This window comes from Equus caballus, chromosome 2 (assembly GCF_041296265.1).
Source record: "Equus caballus isolate H_3958 breed thoroughbred chromosome 2, TB-T2T, whole genome shotgun sequence".
Taxonomy (NCBI): domain Eukaryota; kingdom Metazoa; phylum Chordata; class Mammalia; order Perissodactyla; family Equidae; genus Equus; species Equus caballus.
This window is the reverse complement of record NC_091685.1, coordinates 11,206,560-11,229,714: the sequence shown is the minus strand read 5'-3', so window position 1 is coordinate 11,229,714 and position 23,155 is coordinate 11,206,560. Positions and strand designations below refer to the sequence as shown.

The 23,155-nt window shown below is 35.9% G+C and overlaps 1 protein-coding gene across 8 annotated transcripts in view; it reads right to left on the bottom strand.

Moving 5' to 3' along the window:
• STIL (STIL centriolar assembly protein) overlaps positions 1 to 23,155 on the bottom strand; it is a 54,538-nt gene that overhangs the window by 19,676 nt on the left and 11,707 nt on the right. For 4 of the 8 annotated variants that reach the window (XM_014737533.3, XM_070248098.1, XM_070248104.1 and 1 more), the window contains 7 exons: positions 21,736 to 21,819; positions 20,065 to 20,151; positions 14,754 to 14,904; positions 13,325 to 13,434; positions 9,311 to 9,413; positions 7,210 to 8,178; positions 1,823 to 1,988 (listed from right to left, as the gene is read on the bottom strand). In XM_014737533.3, the coding sequence (XP_014593019.3) occupies positions 1,823 to 1,988; positions 7,210 to 8,178; positions 9,311 to 9,413; positions 13,325 to 13,434; positions 14,754 to 14,904; positions 20,065 to 20,151; positions 21,736 to 21,819 (1,670 nt within the window). Of the gene's footprint in view, positions 1 to 1,822; positions 1,989 to 7,209; positions 8,179 to 9,298; positions 9,414 to 13,324; positions 13,435 to 14,753; positions 14,905 to 20,064; positions 20,152 to 21,735; positions 21,820 to 23,155 lie in introns of all 8 variants that reach the window. The other 4 variants (XM_023630357.2, XM_070248101.1, XM_005607072.4 and 1 more) reach the window with 1 other exon arrangement.

The window sequence follows — 23,155 nt, the reverse complement described above, 5'->3', positions numbered from 1 at the left end:
ACTTAGCAAAGGTGGGGCTCCAACAGATAGGTTCCTATTACATGCTTCTCAAACCCCTTACCACCAAACCAGGGATTAAAACCTAACCCAGACTAGGCCATTCAGATTCTCTGCAATTTGAAACGGGGACTGAAGGATAGTAACCTGATTTGTGTACCTGGCTAGAACTGTATAACACATAAACTTTGGAGCTCTGGGTGAGCTATATTTTGAAATGCAAAGCAGTGAATGCAGACTGCAGACAGAGTTGAGTAAAAACAGCCATGTAGAATAACTGAATAGTCCTAAAAGTATTGCAGTTTCTAGTTCCAGCTTTTTCCTCAAGTCTAGCCCCATTCTCGGCCTTGGTTTTCATGAACCATCCACATATCCTTCCAGTAAATTCCCCTTCCTTGCTTAAATTAGTTCAGAGTGGTTTATGTTACTTGCAGCCAAACAATCTTAACTGAGTAATACCTGAATTTGACTTATAAATGTACATGAGGTTCTTGTTATCCTCCTTCCTTTCTCCCCTCCACATGGACAATTTAGATAATACATGTGTTCAGCAAAAGAATATATGTAAAAATCTGTCTTCCTTCTTTATTCTTCTTCCTAAATTTTTATTCTCCTGGCTCAACTCTTCATCTGCTACTTCCTCAAGTCTTATGTCATCAACCCACCTCCACTCTTCTGACATATGAGTATCAGTATCTACATTTCCAAAAGTAGCTCAATCTCAGCAGGTATCTAGACTGAACTCATCTTCTCTCCTCTACTTCTCTAACTTGCCTTCCCTTGTCATTCAGATTTAAAATCCTGGAGAAACATTCATTCTCATCTTTAATAAACCTCTAATTTTGGAATAATTCTACATTTACAATGAAGATACTACAGAGAGTTCCTGGATACTCTGTACCCAGTTTCCCCTAATGTTAACATCTTACATTACCATGGTACATTTTTCAAAATCAAGAAACCAATATTGGTACATTACTATTAGCTAAAACTCCAGACTTTATTTGGACCTCACCAGTTTTTCAACTACTGTCCTTTTTCTGTTCCAGGATCCAATCCAGGATGTCACATTGCATTTAATGCTGGAGTAACTTTTGAATTCTATCTCTTCCAATTGCCACATCCAATTAGTTACCAAATCTTATCAACATCCTACATGACTCTTCCTCTTCATTCTTATCACCACCACCCTATGTACTAAACATCTTGCTAGACCCTGGGAAAACAAAGATGTCCTTGAAGATCTCATGGTCTGGTGGTGAATAAACATGTAAACAAATATGTCATTTATATTATTAATTCATTTTTTAAAAGGCCTTCAATGTTGCTTACCAAATGAAGTAGACATGCATTGTGAAAGATGTAGTCAAGGTTCTCCATAACATAGTAATGCAGAGTACTAGACAACTCAGACCCCTGTATTTTCTCACCAAGTCGATACTATTTTCTCTACCCAATCTGTTCTGCCACCTCTCAATTCCACCTACTAAAAGCCTCATACCCTTCAAGAACTAGAATCAATAACACTGCGCAGATAAAACTTCCCCTGACCCCTCAAACCACAGATGACTTCCCTTATTAGAATCGGGTTCCACCTGGGAAAGCAGCACAAACAAACAATGTGTTATGTGCTTTCATATCTGTTTTCAAGTATAGTTTTACCTTGAGAAAGAGTAAAATTACACAAAGACTTAAACAACTTATACTCTCATCACCTTGGCTTTCGTTCTACTGGTACCATGCACCAATTTCAATGTAAAAATTTAAAAAGTAGATATGAAAAGCATTTTTAAAAAATTTCTTACAAATAAAAAAAGGAAATTACCTGTGCTCACAGCAATGCTTACACTTTTTCTCATGTGCAAATCAGGGGAAGACTGTGCTTCCATGGAAACCAACTCCATTTGGCTTGCAGCTTGCACCGTGTCTTCAACAGTGGTTGTCTTAAGGGAACAGGGCTGCAAAGACTGTGCTTCCAATAAACGCTGAATCTGTATCAATTAAAAACACACTTTAAACTGACAGTAAAGTAATCAACTAAATTGGCACCAGAATTTAAAAATGAATTACAAGGTGCCCCAGTTATAAATAACTTACTTTTACCCATATTTTCTCACATTTCAACTAGATCATACTACAAAACTTATTCAATGGAGAAAATCATTATCATTCATTAGTAAAAAGTACTTATGTGAGCTAATGGTAAATTTACAAGTGAAAACATATAGGCGTTTAGATGAGCATTCATATATTGACACAAACAGAAAAGTCTCAATGTTAACACTTCAAACCAACATTTTATTCTTCTTTCACTTACAAGATAGGAGGTATGCTCTAACTTTATTTACCAAATATTGAAAATGTTTTACACAAGATTCTTTTTATAAAGGTTAATCAGAATTGGCCATGTTAAAAGTGGAAATATTAATAACAGCAGCTGACACTTACTGAGTGCTTCCTGTTTACAAGACTCTATACTAAGAGCTCTTATGTATGATTTTGAAAACTCCATGATGAACGTACTACTATTAACCACACTTTACAGATGAGAAAACTTGAGGCATTAAAAATAAACTGATTTGCCAGGTCACATAACTAACAAGTAGCAAAACTGAGGTTCAAATACCAAAAGCTTCCCCTCCTTCTAAAATTGAGATATAATTCACACGCCATAAAATTCATCCCTTTAATGTATACAATTCAGTGGTTTGTATATTCACAAAGTTTGCAACCATAACCACCATCCAGTTCCAGAACATTTTCATCAACCCCTGCAAAAACTCAGTACCCATTAGCAGTTACTCTCCGTTGCCAGTGTCCCGAGCCTATGACAACCATTAATCTACTTTCTGTCTCTACAGATCTGCCTATTCTGGACATTTTATATAAACAGAACCATACAATATGTGGCCTTGTATCTTGCTTCCTTCACTTAGCATAATGTTTTCAAAGTTCACCCGTGCTGTAGTACATAACAATACTTCATTTCTTTTGATGGCCAAAAAACATCCCATTGTAGGAGGTGTCACATTGTGTTTATCCATTCATCAGTTGATGGTCACTGGATTGTTTTCACCTTTGGCTATTATAAATAACATTGCTATGAACATCCATGTATAAGTTTTTGTGTGAGCATATTTTTTCATTTCTCTTGGGTACATATCTAGAAGTGGAAGAGCCTCCCTTTTAAATACTGCAATTTTCTATTTCCCTACAAATTATATTATTGTGTTCAACTCATCTCATTAATTTTAGTGGATTAACTTTATTAATATAGAAAAATAAGTATCATCAATAAATTGTTAAGATCAGTAGAAATATAACCTGCTTTAATAACACAAAATAGTATATGTACTTTAGTGGTTTAGAACATGGGCTTTGGTGTCATAAGGACCTAAGTTTAAATCCTACTCTGCTACCTTTTGGAAAAGCTATTCAACCATTATGAGCTTCAACATTACCTAAAACTAAGGTAGTCGTGAGGATTAAGAGATAAAAATAGTTGCAATTTGTTGAATGTTTACTATAGCCAGGTCCTACACTAAGCACTTTATGCATATATATTAACTCATTTAACCTTCAAATCTACATATAATACTAATCATTGTTCCCAATTTACAATGAGAAGAGCGCGGTTTAGAGAGATCACATAGGCAACACTTGACAAAAGACATTATATATTATACTTACCACATATATATGACAAAGAACCAATTTTCTTTATATAACGAGCTCTTTTAAATTAATTAGAAAAAGACAATAGAAAAATGACTAAACACAGAGTTTATAGAAAGAAAATACAAGTGGCCAGTAAATAATAAAATGATCAACCTTGTAACAATACAATGCAAATTTACAGTTTCTACTTATAAGACTGATAATAATTTAAGAGTTTGATATGCCCAGTATCAGAGATGTGGAAAGTTTTGGAGAATTGGTGTAACCTTCCTAGTGGCGATTTTCACTCATTCAACTTACAAAACACGTATTAAGCAACTATTACAAGTGAAGTACTACACAAGGTGCTAAAGAATACAATGATGAATCTTGTAAGCTCCCTCCCTAGAGCTCCCTAAAGACAAAAAACAAAAACATCTAACTCAGGCCTGAATGAGGAGAAGCAGCCAGCCATTAGAAGAATCAGAAGGATGTTTCAGGCAAAGGGGACTTAAGGCAAGCCTTGTGGTAGATATGTGGAAGAAGGGGGTCAGTAAGGAAAGGAAAAACAGACACAATTCTTAAAGACTAAAGTGGAAACATGTTCATGTTTTTGAAGAACAAAAAGCACACTATTGCAGCTGAAGTGTAGTAAACATGGAAGACAGTGGCAAGAGATGAGCTAGGAGAGGAAGACAGAAGCTGAATCCAAAGGGTTTTGAGGGCAAGGTAAGGAATTTGGATTTTATTCTAATTGCAATGGAAAAACATTGAGAGTTATAAGCAGGAGACCTATGACCCGACTTGAGCTTTAAAAAGATGGCTGTGGTGTTTCCAACTGCAGGAAACAGCAGGGGACAGTACTCGAAGGAGTGTGTATGGATAAGAGAAGACAATGGTTTCAATTAGAGTGGTTAACAGGAGAGAAGGTAAAGAATAGTTTAAGATGTATCTAGAAAGTAAAACCTGGGTTGCTTTTTTTTTTGGTAAGGCTTGTCCCTGAGCTAACATCTGTGCCAATCTTCCTCTATTTTTCGTATGCAGGATGCCACCACAGCACAGCTTAATGAGCAGTGCATAGGTCTGCAGCCAGGATCCAAACACACAAACCCCAGGCTGCTGAAGCAGAGTGTGTAAACTTAACTACTACTCCACCGGGTTGGTCCCAAAACCTGGGTTTTTGAAACCTAAGATTTTGGCCTGACCGATGGGGTTAAGAAGTGACGTCATGAATTGAGATAATAATAATGAAAATAATAGTAACCGTTAACGTTTATTGAGCACTAACTATATGCCAGGCACTATTCTAAGCCCTTACCTAATAACTCATTCAATACTTAGGTCTCAATAAACGTATGTATATTCTTATTTTGGGGATGAGAAAACTAAAGTCAGAGAGGTAAAGTAAGATGGCATAACTTAGATCATAGCAAAACTGGATCAGTACCCAAGCAGCCTGGTGCCAGAGCCCACTCGCTTAATCACTACACTAAAATGAGACTTGGAATACTAGGAGAGGAAGAACTTTGGGTAGCTTTGAACATTTACAATGTGTGTTCTTTGATTTCCCACTTTATTTCTAGGGATCTATGCCACAGAGATACAGGAACAAATGCAGGGAGACAGGAGTGTACGAATGTTCAATGTTGCATTGTTTGCCATAGCAGAAACTTGAAACTGTTGAAATAATCTATAGGAAACCAATTAGAAAATTTGTTTTATATCATTATAATGGGATTTTATGCAGAATAAGATAATTCTATATATGCTTATATAGAAACTGTGTTATAAAATTTTTTAGAAATTTTAAACAAGATGGTAACCTAAAAAAAAGGAAAAAGAATTCACATGAGCAAAATATATTTATCATAGATGCGTTTTTTACATCATATTTTGTATTCTCCCAAGTATAATGATTCATATAATCTAGACTAGAGCAGCAGTCTATAATTTACATTTTAAGTACATAAATGCCAGGTAACTAAGATTTCTAAATAGCTTAAGAGCTTTTTAACCTCTGTAAGCCTTTATTTATTTTTTTTAAAAGATTTTATTTTTTTCTTTTTTCTCCCCAAAGCCCCCCAGTACATAGTTGTATATATTCTTCATTGTGGGTCCTTCTAGTTGTGGTATGTGGGACGCTGCCTCAGCGTGGTTTGATGAACAGTGGCATGTCCGCGCCCAGGACTCGAACCAACGAAACACTGGGCTGTCTGCAGCGGAGCGCGCGAACTTAACCACTCGGCCACAGGGGCAGCCCCTGTAAGCCTTTTTTTTTAAAAAAAGGAAATAAATGACAAACATTTCTTTTCAAAGTGAAATATTTAGCTACATTAAAATTTTTGTCAAATGTTTATAATGATTTGTTAAAATCCAACTTATATTTTACAATTTCAAAGAATTTACCTTCTAAATTTAAAAAAGAGCAAGCTAAATTTTTTCTCAGGTGACCTATCTAAACCATTTTTAAGAGAATTTGAAAAATGTGATTGTCTTTTTTAGTTTTTTTCTTAAACACCATGACTCTAAAACGAAATGTTTTTAAAAAATCACCTGTATATATGCCCATTATACATATATTTGTGTAGTTAAAGGATCATGGAAAAAATATGAAAGAATATATTTCAGGTTGTTTCCATTGGTACAATGGAAAGGAACGAGGGTGGGGATTTGTGGTAGATATGTAGAAGAAGGGTGTCAGTAAGGAAAGAAAATAAAAGGGACACAATTCTTAGACTAAACAGTGCGAGGATATAATTAAGACTAAGAACTTTGCCATAAAGGCCTGAAGAAAGGAAGCACTTCAGGATAAAAGGAAGGAAACAAGTCTAGTATAGATCCACAGAAGAGGCTCTAGAACTATTATGTACACCAGCTAAAGATCAGTATACGTACTGTATGGTTAAGAAACCACAGCTATATCAGAATCCATTGTGCAGGCTTTATATTAACTTGTATATAAAGGGTTAGCACATTTTATATAGACTTTTCATTAGAGGCAAAAAATGAAATAAAAATGCCATTGTGTTGTAGGTTAGGCTACACACAAGACAGAGCCAAGAGAAGGCTTGCTTTCTAGTCCTGGTTCTACTCCTAACTAGCAATGTGTCATTGGGTAAATTTTCTCTCTCATCCTCATTTTAATTATCTGTAAAACAACAGGGACTAGAATTCAGTTCCCAAGGTTCCATCAGTTCTGACATTCTACAATTCTACTCCATAAAATGTAATTACTGAAGAGTTGCCAGTTATTTTTTTTTTTTTGAGGAAGATTAGCCCTGAGCTAACATACGCCACCAATCCTCCTCTTCTTGCTGAGGAAGATTGGCCCTGAGCTAACATCTGTGCCCATCTTCTGCATTTGATATGTGGGATGCCTGGCACAGCAGGGCTTGATAAGTGGCCAGGTCCACACCCGGGACCCGAACCAGCGAACCCCAGGCCACCGAAGCAAAGCATGCGAACTTAACTGCTGAGCCACTGGACCGGCCCCCAGTTATTTTTAATAAACTATATTAATACCAAGAATTAACAGAACTAAGAAAGCTAGCAAACCTGTGCCTGAAGTAGTCTCAGCTGTCTGTCTTGTTCTGTGAGGAACCTATACGCATCCGGAGATAGTCCCATCATTCCATTATCTGACCCAGTCTTGGGTGTGTGCATGCATACTGCACAAGGCCGTGGGTTACATGAGTCCACATGCGAAGGGAGTCTTGCCACAGGCGATGGTTCTACATTGCCGTGGGGAGAACAACCACCCATGCTTCCCTGAGGTCTCAAGGCTATAGGACTACTGGAAGAATAGAATGCATTATGGTACAGAGCTGGACATCCGTTTGGGTGAAATAGTGAGTGTTTCTGAAGGGCTTCAGACTGGAGGTCTTGAACAGATCCTACTGTATTCATTCCTTGCCAAGAATTTATTGGACTATATTGAACATGGCCATGATGCTGACAACAACTGCAAACATTTGTGGAATAGTAAGATGGTGTGGGGGGAGTCGGTATCTGAAGTTCCATTGGTCTTCCTGAATTATGGGGTGAAAAAACAAAATTGTGTGGGTAGGTCTGAGAGGCAAGAGAAGACTGCCTGGAATTAAATGTGGAGGATCTTAAAGGATACTCTTCTTTGTGTACATTTCCAGCAGAAACTGTTTGAAGCTTTTCAGATGTATCAGGAGATGGCCCATCAAGAGAAGATGGTTTAACACTGTTCCTGATATGGGGGTTCCCTTTCTTACAGACAGATGGCTGTCTTACTTTGCAGTGTCTCAAAGGAGCAATGCCCTGGTTTAAATGATTTGGTAGCTCTCTCAAGGAAGGCTCTCCAGCTTCAGCTTCTGGGTTGTGTTTCTCATCATAAAGCTGGGGTTGCAACGGCTCCAAGTGTTCAGAGTGGTTAATCAACAAAGGAGGATTTTCATTATTCACCATTGCCAATGGGTTAGGCAGAGGGTTTGATTCTGTGAAATTGCCATCCAACACAAGTGAAAGTTCAGGAACCGATGGTTGGATCTTAGAGATCTATAAATGGGAAATAAACGAAAAAAAAAACCAAGTATTTTCTAGGAGAAGCATGTATTGTTTCACTTTCATTAAACTAGTATTTCCCAAATTATATCTAGTTACTTATTAAAAGGTGTTTATTCTTTATTTAGACAGTTGACAAATATTTTCTAGACATATTCTATGTGATAAGCACTAGGAATACAATTGTGAGCAAAATAACACGGTCCTCGCCCTCACAAACTCATTTAACGCTGGAACTTCTTTTACTGAAGCACTGACTAATGCTGCTTAGATCACAGAATACAATATGGGAAACTGTTTTACAATAGACTTTTTTCACCCCCCTCTCTGCAAAAAAAAATGATCACAGGCAGGATGTTTCAATAGATCTAGTAGAAAATGATGTTTCTGCATCTTAAATAACAAAGGATCTTCCAATTAATATTTCAGAATATTTTTCTAAGTGAAATTATTCAGTGTTACTCTTTTTTACTGATACCAACTAAAAGAGTTGGAAGTGAGCAGAAAAGAGTAAACAAACTACTCACTGTGATTCATTTGGTTAGAATTTGATATTAATTTAAAAAAATTTTTTCTCATTCATTTTTCTTCTAATAAGTAATTAGTCTAACTAAGGCACAACAATTGTAAAATAACCTACTGGTTGGCTGCAATCAAAAAGTTATGAATTATGACAGGGGTTATTAGCAATCTCCAAAAGCAAGTAGGATGTTTTCTCAGCATATGGTAATAAGAACCAAAGTAAAGCTCCAGTGATAATATAGAATGTTAAGTCTATACGAGTTAAGAGCACCAGATTCTGAAACCAAACCTCCTGAACTCCAGCTTTCCTACTTACTAGTTGTGTAATCCTGGGCAAGTAACTTAACCAATCTGTGCCTCAGTTTTCTCTGGGAATAAGAATTCTATGTATTTATTACAATATGTGTATATATGCACATATATTATTACATATAATTATATGTACCTGTGAGGAATATATATAGATATAGATAGCCAGACATATCTTAGAATGAAACAAATAAGTTTTGAGTAGTATTATTGAGTACTTTAACATGAAAAGACTTTTATGTTTCTAACTACAAAGGTGAGTTCCTTATAAGATCAGTGATACCTTTTGACTTACTGGATGAGGACTAGGAATTGGTCTTGGAGAAAAGTCTTCATCTTCAACACCAGAGTCGTGATCATTTATTGGCATTTTCCCTAGAGATGACTTTTGAGAGGACCTAAAGAGGAGAGGGAAAACAAGAAAAGTCTTCAGTAATCTAGTGTTCATTTGTTGTTTCTTTTTGAAATTGAATAAAGTCCTTTAATATGTCACGGTAGTAGCTGGACCATTTAATTAGTATCTGACAACCACAAATTATTTTCTTTTTCAGGCCAATGTTAGTTGCCCAGGAAAGCTGGCCCAGTCAGACTCATGCTTAATAAACTACCCCCTTTGTCTGATCACGGCAAGTTTAATTCAGTTATTCTTAACATCCTAATAAATCAACAGTTACTGAGCATCTTCTGTAGAACCACTTTGAGGAATGTAGAAATAAGTAAGACACAGCACTTGCCATCACAAAATTTATAATCTGGTGATAGAGATGTAGACTCACTGTATTAAACATGCTGCATGAAACACTCACTGTGCTAAAAAGGAAAATCAAGTAAGGAATCACGTTGTCCTATGTCCTTTTATCTGTGATGGGAAAATACTTTGAGACATTAATTGAGGTACCTCCTCCCATCTTGTCAGTGGTAGTAATTGTGTCACAAGTGGCATGCCCCAATAAAACATAGAACAATTCTGAGTGATGGTACTGAGTTTCAAAAGCTGAAATTAGAGTTTAAGACTAAAATTTGGAAGACTATATGCATCAGGTCTTTTTGCATCCTAAACTAGATCCTATCTCAATAGGATAGGTTAGGGAAGAGGAAAGAGAAGCCACAAGAAAGCTAAGAGAGCTTAGACATTAATAGAATTCCTAAGAAAGGGTCCTGCATCCTATCTCCCCGGCAGGGAGAATAGAAACCCTCAGGTAGATCTGGAAGATCTAACAGCGGAAGAAATCTTTGCCCCAAACACTGGTAGTCTAGAAATGTAAACACTCCCAGAGCTCCTTCTGTGCCAAAGTGCTGCAATGAAACAAACAGAATGTCTGCATGGTTTGCACCAGTCCCACAGAATTCTCCCCCAGCACCCAAGAATGACATGGAGAGTACAGAATGATATCGCATGTGCTTCAGAGCAGTATGGACATGACACAGAGCGCCAGTGACCTGAACAGGGTAAGGAGGTCACAGCAGGAACCTGCACAAACCTACTGCCAAAGATTAGATGCAAATGAAAACATCTCAGCAGATGGCACCTCGGATAGATGATAATCATGTCACCGACCACATCACCAGTACTGGCACAGCATTCATCCCTCTAAATTACATATAACCTCAGAGGAAAGAGGAAAAATAGACCTTGAATTAACTGAAATTAATTTCTATAACCCAGAATAATGAATAGGGGCTCAAAATAGAAATCAAGTTCAATTACTTTTAAAGAGAAAAGTCACTTTTTTTTGTACACCTGCATTTGTGTCAAGGAATTAATATTTGCTACATACTTACTTATGATAAAAACACACATAAAACTTCCAACATTGAGCAATAAAATCCATTTACGAGCTTTTTTAGCACCCAAGGCAAAAAGAAAAAACTTTATGTTGTATAATTATAATACCAGTTCTCTAGGCGGGACAAACATTTTACTAAAATCTTAAAATAGCTGATCCTTATTAAAGCTTTGGTCAGAGCTGAAAATAGACAAGGTTTCCAAGAACAATGTTAAATAAATTGCAAGCGTTTCTTTAATTAGGCTTTTTCTTCCATAAATATTCAATAAATTCTTGAATAAAGCCTTAAAACTTAAGACAGTGAAGGTGTTCCTGCAGAGCTATAAGAATATAATTTTCTGACGATCTAACCTGTTTCAAAGATAATTTGAAATGCCCAAAGATGGAGAGAGGATACCTCAGACCTAATTCCCAAAACCTGTGAATATGTTACTGTGCATGGTAAAAGGGAATTTGCAGATGTGATTAAAATAAGGCTCTTGAGATGCAGAGACTATCCTAGATTATCCAGGTAGGCTCAATGTAATCACAAGGGTCTTAAACAACAGAGGCAAGAGGGTAAGAGTCAGAGGAGATGTGAGGATAGAAGCAGAGTCAGAGAAAGAGATCTGAAGATGCTATGCTGCTCGCTCTGAAGATGGGGTAAAGGGCCACCAGCCAAGAAATGGGGGCAGCCCCTAGAAGCTGGAAAAGGGAATAAAACAGATTCTCCACTAAAGCTTCCAGAAAGGATACAGCCCTACCATCACTTTGACTTTAGCCCCAAAGACCCATTTTGGACTTCTGACCTCCAGAACTGGAAGATGATAAATTTGTATTATTTTAAGTCACCAAGTTTGGGGTAATTAGTTGGAGCAGCAACAGGAAACTAATACAGACACAGTCATAATTCCCATTTTACAGATGGGATACTGATGTTTACAACCAGAACTTGAATGCTGATATGTCTGATACCATAATCTGAGCTCACAACTATTACGTTACACAGCCTCTATAAATAGTTGGCATCTATTTTAAACTTGTATCATAGTTAATTTCCACCTGTAGAATGAAATGTTAAGAATAGATGAATGAATGCTACAAAAAAAGGTCAAGACATTTTCCCAATAATTGCAGTAATCTATAATGAATCTTATACCTGCTTCTTTCTCATGCAAGATACTAAAGAGACAGCATTAAAGGGGTCCAAAGACAGGTTAGAGTCAAAAAGTTGAGAGAAGGACAAATCAACTGCTAGGGCATGTTAAAAAATAACAATATTTTCCGAACTACTAGTCAAAGAATAAACCAGCATTCCAAAGTAACTTTTAAATGAGGTTATTAAATATTTGGCAAATATTTTGAAGCTATTAACTTGGGTATTTATTAGGATTGTGTTTAAGAGCAAATAAATGGGTATGAAAAGAGATGGAGATGAGAATAAAACAAAGGAAAAGCTTTTTTAAAAAGAAAAAAAAATATTTGGCAAATATTAACTTAAATTAATGGACCTCTCAAATAATATGGAGAACATTCAACCCTCATCACTGGACTATAAATTTCATGAAGGAAAAGATTATGTCTCCATCTGTTTTTAATACCACCATATCCCCAGCCCTCAGTACATTATCTGGCACAAAGTGGAATAAATGAGAAAGCTGGAATAAGGATAGGAAGAGTTAATTTTACGTCAATTTGGTTAGGCCACGTACACAGATTTTTGGTCAAATTATTATTCTAGATGTTTCTGTGAAGGTATTTTTTGGATAAGATTAACAATTAAATCAGCAGACTCTGAGTAAAGCAGATTATCCTCCATAATGTGGGTGGGTCTCATCCAATCAGCTGAAGGCCTTAATAGGACAAGACTAACCTGCCCAAGAAGAGAACACTGCTAGCAGACTACCTTTGGACTCTAACTGCAACTCTTCTCAGCCTGCTTGCAGATTTTGGACTTACCAAGCCTCCACAGTTGCATAAGCCAATTCCTTAAAACAAATCTCTCTCTCTCTATGTACATACATCCTGTTGGCTCTGTTTCTCTGGAGAACTCTAATACAAGGGAATATCTTCTTTGCCACAAAAGGTATATACTGACCCAAAAAGTCACAAGCCATCATTTAATATTCCCCAAGTATATTTGCTTTGAAAGTTTTAAAACAATTTCTTTTTTAGATAGAGAAATTATTTTTTATAATAGTTTATGTGATAGGTCCAGGTTTAAAACTATAAGAAAGGGAAGAATGAACAGAAGGCAAACTAAACAAAATCAGGAGTCTTCTTCCTAAGCCAGATAATTTCTTCACAAACACTTTTTTCCCCCATGTAATAAATCAACTCAAATAAGAACCATATTAGAGTTGTCGCTTCATTAAAATTATTGTCCAACTTCCAAATATGAAGGAATGCATTGAAAGCAAGGACACCCATGGTACAAAAGATACACAAATAGTTTCATCAGAAAGAATTGGAGAGTTAATTACTCATCAAAAACTAATGAATGTAATAAAAAACACGCACGATAATAAAAATATATCTTTTACCTCTTAACTGAAAGATTCTTGGAAACTTTATTGAAAAACTCTGTTTCTGCATTTTGGCATCCAGGACTCAGTTCAAAACAGACTGGATTTTTGTCAGAAGGTTCAACATTCTGAAATGAAGTAGGTCACACTTTGAGATCTGACTTAAATAAAAATACCAGTGAATTCTATCTAGATGAAAAGTATCTCTGAAACACTGGGGAGAGGGGGGCCTTCTGATTTCTATAACTGTAACTTGCATTTTTTTATTATTACTTTTTAAATTGAGATATAATTGATGCATAATATTATATTAGTTTCAAGTACAACATAATGATTCAATTCGATATTTGTATATATTATAAAACATTCATTATAAGTCTAGTTAAGATGATCCATCACCATACAGTTATAAATTTTTTTCTTGTGATTAGAACTTTTAAGATCTACCCTCTTAGCAACTTTCAAATATACAACATAGTAGTATTAACTACAGTCACCATGCTGTACATTACATACTCAAGACTTATTCATTTTATAACTAGAAGTTTGTACCTTATGACCACCTTCACCCATTTTGCCCACCTCTCACCCGCCCCCGCTGCTTCCTACAACCACCAATCTGTTCTATGAGCTTGTTTTTGTTTTAGATTTCACATAAAAGTGAGATCATACAATATTTGTCTTTCCTTGTCTGACTTCTTTCACTTAGCATAATGTCCTCAAGGTCCATACATGTTGTCACAAATGGCAAAATTTCCTTCTTTTTTATGGCTGAATATTTCACTATATATATACATATATATACACCACATTTTCTTTATCCGTTCATCCCTCGATGGACTCTTAGGTTGCTTCTGCGTCTTGACTATCGTAAATAATGCTGCAATGATCATGAGGGTGCAGATATCTTTTCAAGTTAGTGTTTTCATTTCCTTTGGATAAATACCCAGAAGTGGCATTGCTAGATCATATGGTAGCTCTATTTTTATGTAATCTTCTTTTTCAAACTGTCCATTTCCCTGCTACATAAATGAAATGTAAACTTAATTACCTATATTATGTAACTCACTCAATAACCAAAGATTCAGTTAAAATAACAACTTTGAAGTGAGGATATGATCTAAAGAATAAAGTAAGTAAATGATATATGTCTCTAACATAGAAATAAATTATTAGATCTCATGTAAGATGATTGTATTTATAATTAAAATACAAAAATTTGATTCATGAACTGATACAACCTATAAACGAAAGAAGGCACAAAATAAGATCTGAGTATAAACACATGGTTATTTAGAGGTATTCAGTATTTTTGTAATAAAATACAGAATTTTTTTTATTATTGGTCTAAGACATTCCTATTTTAAAGCGTAAAGACCATTAGGTTTAAACTGCTAATATGCAACCCTAAACATTCATTAATGTGCTAGGTAATCAAATCACTTACTTTGAAAAGATGTAGTGTTTCCCTGCTGGTTAGTAGCTGGAATCGAAGGTCAGATAACCTGCCATCGCAAGGGAGGCATTCATAAAACTCAGGATCCTTATGTGTCACAGAATAGAGAACAATAATGAAATTTCCAGATTCTGAAAAAACCCTAGACAAAAAATTGCCGTTTAATTAAAATTTACCAAGGATAATAAGAGTACACTTAAAGAACTCTATGTGAGTCTCTCAATCTAGTTAACAGACTGACTAAACAGTCCAATTTTTAGAAGAAAGCTGGGGAGCAAATTTATGCTTACTTTTTAATGTTACTGATTTTTAATTTTTAAGATACATTTTATTATGAAACATATCCCTTGTAAAAACTTCAAATAAAACAGAAATGTCTAAAATAGAAAATGCAAACTACCCCACACCACGGCCCAGTTTAGTGTATACACTTCCCGAATTTCCCCCTAGGCATACACAAACATTTTATACAATTTAACAAAAACAAGGCCATACTATACACACAATTGGCAACTGCTATTTCTTATCTATCCTGGATTTCTTTCCATATCACTATTATATATTATACCTCAGACCTCCTTATTCTTTTTTAGTGACTATTCAGTATTGCGGTTTATAGATGTGCCATTACTGACTTAGCTAGAGTTCTAAAAATGGATATTTAAATTATTTACAATATTTCAATTACAAACATTGATAAAGTGAACATTCATTTTATTACTCACCATATGACTCAACAAATATTTGTAAAGTCATCAAGAGTCCTGAAAATATATACTAAATTATTTTAAACACTTTTAGTAGTTGTCTCTACTTAGTAAAACGTGGAATGAAAAATAATTTGGGAGGAGATACATTACGCTACTAACAAAACCAAGCAGTGGAGATCAGGGAGGCAGAATGCCTACTGCTCAATTCCTCTCTCTAGAGTCAGACAAGACTACTGCTCGGAAGGCTGTAAAGCAGCGACCTAAGCTATGTGGAGCAGTGCTGACTCCTCTCTGGTTCAGAGGGTGGCGGTAATTACAGAGTTCAGGTATCAAAGAAACTGCCTAATGCTTCAACTGAACACAGACTAACAGAGAGCTTCGAGATTAATTTTACCAAACATTTACTGTCAATAATAAACTAAAGCAAAACCAGTTGTTGATTAAAAAAAAAAAACTTAATTGTACTAATACACTAAAATGAACATTTAATTTCTATTTTATTGCAAATAAAACTAATTGCCTTGTAAAGTTGAAATAAAGTGTAAAAAGTAGAACTGTAAAACGATCTGAAGAAAATACAAGAGATTTTTAATTTCAATGAATACTCCTGGAGTGGGCAAATCCTTTCTAAGCAAGACAGAAAAAGAGAAAAAAAAAGTCTGTTTGGGAAAAATATCATTAACCAAAGTTAAGTGAAATGACAATCGGGGGGAAAAAAATCTTTGCCATATATACATACGCACACACATACAGACATACACACACATATTTTTATAATATATATTTATACATATAAAATCTTTGCTATATACACTTATTTTTATAAATATATTTCTATCTTTTACATATTATATATTGTGTATATAGAGAGAGTGAGAAAGAGAGTTCTTACAAAGCAATGTGAAAAAGATGCAAAACCCAATAGAATAATGGCAAGAAAGATGAATAGGAAGCTCCCAGAAGATGAGATTATAAAACATTGGAAAAGACCATGTTCCATCTATCAGATGGGCAAAGATCAAAACTTTAATAATGGCCTTCTGGTTCCCTCTTTGAGGTCTTGCTACTCTTCCTTCTCTCACTCCTCTCCGGCCACACTGGCCTCCTTGCTTGTTCTTTTTTTTTCATGTGTGGAACTGTGCATTTCTTTTTTTTTATTGAGTTCATAATAGTTTACATCAATTTGAGGTTTCAGTTGTATATTACTTCTTGACTGTCACCACATAAGTGCTCCCCTTCACCCCCTGTGCCCAGCCTCCACCCGCCTTCCCCTAGCAACCCCTGAACTGTTTTGATAGTCCATGTAATTGTTTATATTCCACATATGAGTGAAATCATCTGGTGTTTGTCTTTCTCAGACTGGCTTATTTCGCTTAGCATAATTCCCTCTAGGTCCTTCCATCTTATTGCAAATGGGATGAATTTGTCTTTTTTTCTGGCTAAGTAGTATTCCATTGTATATATATACACCACATCTTCTTTATCCAATCATCAGTTGATGGGCACTTGGGTTGCTTCCATGTCTTGGCCATTGTGCATAGCGCTGCAATGAACATAGGGGTGCATATGTTACTTTGGATTGTTGATTTCAAATTGTTTGGGTAGATACCAGTAGTGGGATAGCTGGGTCATATGGTAGTTCTATTTTTAGTTTTTTGAGGAATCTCCATACTGTTTTCCATAGTGGCTGCACCAGTTTGCATTCCCACCAGCAGTGTATCAGGGTTCCCTTCTCTCCACATCCTTTCCAACATTTGTTATTTTCAGTCTTCGTGATTAGAGCCATTTTAACAGGCATGAGGTGGTATGTTATTGTAGTTTTACTTTGCATTTCCCTGATGATTAGTGATGTTGAACATCTTTTCATGTGTTTATTGGCCATCTGTATATCTTCTTTGGAAAAAGTTCATCTCTTCTGCCCATTTTTTGATTGGGTCATTTTGTTTTTTTATTGTTCATGTGTGAGTTCCTTAAATATTATGGAGGTTAACCCCTTGTCAGATATATGATTTGCAAATATTTTCTTCCAATTGGTGGGTTGTCTCTTTGTTTTGATTCTAGTTTCTTTTGCCTTGTAGAAGCTCTTTACTCTGATGAATTCCCACTTGTTTATTTTTTCTTTTGTTTCCCCTGTCTGAGAGGACATGGTATTTGAAAACATCCTTTTTAGTTCGATGTCAAAGAGTGTACTACCAATATTATCTTCCAGGAGTTTTATAGTTTCAGGACTTCAAGTCTTTGATCCATTTTGAGTTTATTTTTGTGTATGGCATGAGATAGTGGTCTATCTTCATTTTTTTGCATGTGGCTGTCCAGTTTTCCCAACACCATTTATTGAAGAGACTATCTTTTCTCCATTGTATGTTCTTGGCACCTCTGTCGAAGATTAGCTGTCCCTAGATATGTGGTTTTATTTCTGGGCTTTCAGTTCTGTTCCATTGATCTGTGTGCCTGTTTTTGTACCAGTACCATGCCATTTTGGTCACTATGGCTTTGTAGTACATTTTGAAAACAACGGATTGTGATACCTCCAGCTTTGTTCTTTTTTCTCAGGATTACCTTAGCAATTCGGGGTCTTTGGTTGCCCCATATGAATTTTAGGATTCTTTGCTCTATTTCTGTGAAGAACGTCATCAGAATTCTGATAGGGATTGCACTGAATCTGTAGAGTGCTTTGGGTAGTATGGACATTTTAACTATGTTTATTCTTCCAATCCATGAGCACCTCCTTGCTGTTCTTGAAGATGAAGGCGATCTTTCACCTACAGCACTTGCACTTAATGTATCCTCTGCCTGGGACACTGCTGCCAACACCACATGGTTTACTTCCTCACCTCAAGTCTTTGCCTCCCTGACCACTCTATTCAAAATTGCAACTCTTAACCTGCCACTACCATCCAGACACACAACATCCTCTTCCCCTGCCTATTTTTCACCACAGCATTCATCACCTCGTAAAATAGTATTTATTTTACTTATTTGTTCTGTTTACTGTCTACTTCTGCAGGGTCTTTACTGTGTTCACTGCTTATCCCCAATATCATGAACAGGGCTTGGCACATAGTAGGTACTCAGTAAATATTTGTTCCACAGTGTTAGTGAGGGGATGGAGGAAACAAGCACTCTCAAACACTGTTGGAAGGATTATAAATTGGCAGACTTTGAAAGGCAATTTGGCAATATCTATGCAAATTTAAAATTACATACTCTTTGACCCAGAAAAACCACTTTTAAGAATTTATTCTACAAATACACTAGTATATGCACACAAAAATGTATACACAAAATTGTGTGCAAGAGAAAAAAAGCTTTTAAAAAGCTTTTTTAAAAAAAGAGAAAAAAGTTTTTAAAATATAGTATATATTATTTACTGTTCAGTTGTAAAATTGTATATTAAATCTGTACATGCCAAACTGTAATGCTCTCGAAGGTATAATGATACAGAGAAAAAAGCACCATACAGAAAAGTAAGAACGGTATGCTCCTATATGCGATTTAATTTTACATGCCAGGGGAGGGTGATATTTATCTATGCACTGAATATTTCAGGAAGGAAGCACAAGATTCCACTAACAGTGATTATCTCTGGGGATAGGGTCTGGGGAAATGGGGTGGAAGAGAGACTTATTTTTATTACGTATCTTTATGTATGTCTGATTGATTACCATGTACTTGTAATGCCTTTTCAATGAAGTCTTCCTAAAAAGTGAATTATATTATGTTAAGCGAACTAAGCCAGACTGAGAAAACAAACACCAGATGATTTCACTCATCCATGGAATATAAACAAACACATGGACAAAGAAAACAGTTCAGTGGTTACCACGGGAATGGGGGTGTGGGGTAAGCACAGGGGGTGAAGGGGAGCACTCATGTGGTGACAGACAAGAAATAAGGTACAAATGAAATTACACAATGATGTAAACTATTATGAACTCAAAACAAAAAATTTATTTTTAATTAAAAAACAAAAAGTGAATTATAGCCACCCAAGGTAGACAGAAACACACCTTGGAATTTTCATTTAATAGATGAACAAGGTAAGAGGCAAATAGTGGTATCATGTACAAAATAACAAAATTAAATGAAGAATTGAGGTTAGAAATAAAGTTTCCTTGCTAGGTCTTCCCATGCTTGTGCTCTAGTTCCAGAGAGAAAATTAAACACCTTGTTTCAAACGTTCCTTAGGGTCCTAGTGGTAGGACTGTGTAACTTAGTAAGATACTTGTACGGTAACAAATTCAAACTCATTTTCAGCCACTTCACTGAAAATTAATTTATTTATAAAATAAAATACTAGAGTAGATGATCTCTAGGGTTTTTTTCCACTCCTAAAAAGTCTATGCTCTGTGTACAGTTGTGGTTAGGCAAACGAATTCCTTCATCCTCCAAGGAAAGTGCAACCTCACCTTTCTTGTCTGCTTTTATTCTTAATCCTTTAATGTAAGGGCTGTTTTCCTTAATGTGCTTGTTCTTCTGGTTTGTAAGTATTATAAAAGATTAAGGCATTGCATGAATTTTAAATGAGGCCAATAAGACATGAATGGGGGGAAAGATCAAAATAAAATACTACAGAAGAAAATATTACTTACCTTTCTTGAATAGAAGTACTGAACATGTATCGCAAGCAGCAAGCCCATACCTGAGGACTATAGATATGTATAATTCCAGACAGCCAACTAAATGAAAAAATAGAAATTAAAAACTATAGTCATTTACAAATTAATACTTAATACACTTTAGATTACATTCTTCTCAAGGTAATATGGCAGAGATTCTTGGCATTCACCAGAAACATACTAAAGGCCTTATAAATAAGAAATCTATATACACTAGACCATGCTGATAATTAAGAGGGAGAAAGAAAGATAGACAGACAGACAGAGTGAGTGAGAGCTTCTTTTCTCTCTGTCCTTTTCCACCTGAGATGAAGGGAAAATGAAAAATGCTGGGAGACAAGATGGTTAACAATACAGGTGAAAGTAGGAATCAATTAGAATCAATTAGCCTAGACTGCAAAGAATGGGCTGAATCAGGGGAGAACGAAGTTGGCAGCCTAAAACTACATAGTTATTGAAAGGATTAAACACCATAACATATATAAGGAACCTGAAACACAGAAGACTCTTAGTAGATACTCATTTAGCATCAATAACCCACAGCCAACACCAGGGGCAGAGCAAACAGACTGTAAATAGATTTCATGTCCACAGAACATTTGTGCATTCTTATTTGTTAATTTTGCACATACTATTCCCTACATGGGTTCCCTTCCCCACCAATCTTCCCTTCTATTATCCAAGCACTTAAAGGTCCAGTTCAAGTTTGCCTTCTCTAAGAAAATGTCCCCTATCATCTCTCTTACTAACAGTGCTCACTGTCTATATTGCTCATTGCATAGTAAATCATATGCTTCTTTATGATTTATCTTTCTATGTGTGAATATTTGAATATTTTATCACCTTACTTTGACTATAAATTCCTTGAAGAGATTTAAATCTCAACACAGTACCAAACATAATACTATGCATAGGATAAGCACTCAATAAATACCAAATACAAATTTCTGCCTGAATAATCTGTCTAAATGTCATTAACCACTAACTCTAAAAAGAAAGCCATTAACACTAAGGGGAATTTCTGCAAAATTGTCTGGCGGTGAATTTCAAACATTGTCATTCTGAGCCCTGGCTTCTTCAAGGTGCCTTAAGGAGAGGAGGCAGTGAAGAAGGTTAAAGATACAGGGATCTAAGGCTTCAACTTCAACCAGAAGAATTTAACTTTATCTGTTTTATATATGGGAGTTCTTCCTAAGATTGGGCAAAATCTTGTTTTAACTGATTCTGCTATTAAAATAAGAAAGGTTAAGAATCATTGGCCACGGGGCCAGCCCGGTGGCGCAGTGGTTAAGCGCGCAGGTTCCGCTTCAGTGGCCCAGGGTTCACCGGTTCAGATGCCAGGTGCAGACATGGCACTGCTGGGCAAGCCATGCTGTGGTAGGCGTCCCACATATAAGGTAGAGGAAGATGGGCATGGATGTTAGCTCAGGGCCAGTCTTCCTCAGCAAAAAGAGAAGGATTGGCAGCCGATGTTAGCTCAGGGCTGATCTTCTTCTTCAAAAAAAAAACAATCATTGGCCTTTGTGGCTTTATAAAGTGATCTAAGAATTAATTACACATTCATAGTACAACTGATTCACATGTTAATCATACACATTTGAGTACATATGTGGCTGAGGTTTTCATAAATAATGTAGCACTTACATTCCCACCAATGGTAGAGAATAAACCTTGGGATCAGATTCCAGCAGAAGTAACAATTTGCGTGTTTCATCCATGGTAAGATATCTAAACAGAAGACATTCATGAAAAACAACTGAAAGTACGTACTTTTTACCTAAAAGAGATAATCTGAGTGTTGAAGAAGCATATTTTAGGCAGAGGAGATGATTCAAATGAGTACTTTCTCTCACATATGCACACAAAGATAACAGTTCAAGGAATACAAAAAGACTCCAGTAAGACGAAAAGATTAAAGAGATTTAATATCTTAAAATTTCTCTTAAAATGGTCACTGAAGATTACACACCTTTTACAAAAGTTTTACTCTGAAAAGGGTCAACTTATTTTAATCAAAAGTATTAAAATCAAGGTTGACAATTTCAGAACAAAATAGGTTTCCCTGAGAGAAGTGAATTTCCTGGTAGTGGGAGTGTTCAAGCATCCAGTGACTGGACAAGACTGCAACACACGTGACTTCTCACTGAAGGAGGCTGAACTCGCTGAGGTACAGTAAACCTTCCACACACTGTATTCCTCCAACCACTATTAGAGAACTTTGGAACCATCATGACAGAACCTAAAAGCTCACTTTTCCCTAAAACCTTATGCTACACTTATACTTTGTTATTATGTTTATTGTTGACAGTAAGTTTTAAGGATATGAATAACTACAGTAGAATTGTCAAGAATTAATTTTATGGCTTTAAAACGCAAAAATAAAACAATGCCATTTGTGATATAAAGTCTTGATAGTACCACTGAAGACATATTTTATTGCTATAATAACTCTAAAACACAAAGATAATTAATTTATCAGGCCACGTGACAAGATGATGAAGCCTGAGTTGGCAGGAGATTTATCTATCAACAATGACACTTACACCTGCTTTGAAAGCTCTTCTAATTGACCACCTGACAAATTCCTATTCTTTAAAAGAACCAGCTCAGGCTTTCCAGGATTCTCCCTGGCTATTTGGACACACCTTCCTGCTGTCCCTACACTGTACATAAATCCTCATTATGTTTGCCCATATTACGTTTACACATTAATATACTTAATGGACAGTATGTTTTCTATCTATTTAACTCCAGTGTCTAACACAATACCTATTCCACAATGGATCCTATTAAATATTAGAGTAAAGAAAGAAATGTGGTCAAGGAAAAGTGCAAATGTCACAAGTTAAATAATTCTAGGTAGGAAGGGGCGAGGGGAAGACAGGATTAGACAGAATATTGAACACTCTGGGTTACTACTAGCATGCCAAGGGGTCGTAGAAGGATAATTCAAAGAGAGGGAAATTCATGCTTCACTAGTAGATGGGCATGGGTACTAAGGAAAACAAACTAATTTTTTGGTTAATTATAACACAAATTCCCATGTCCCAATTGAGAAGCACTT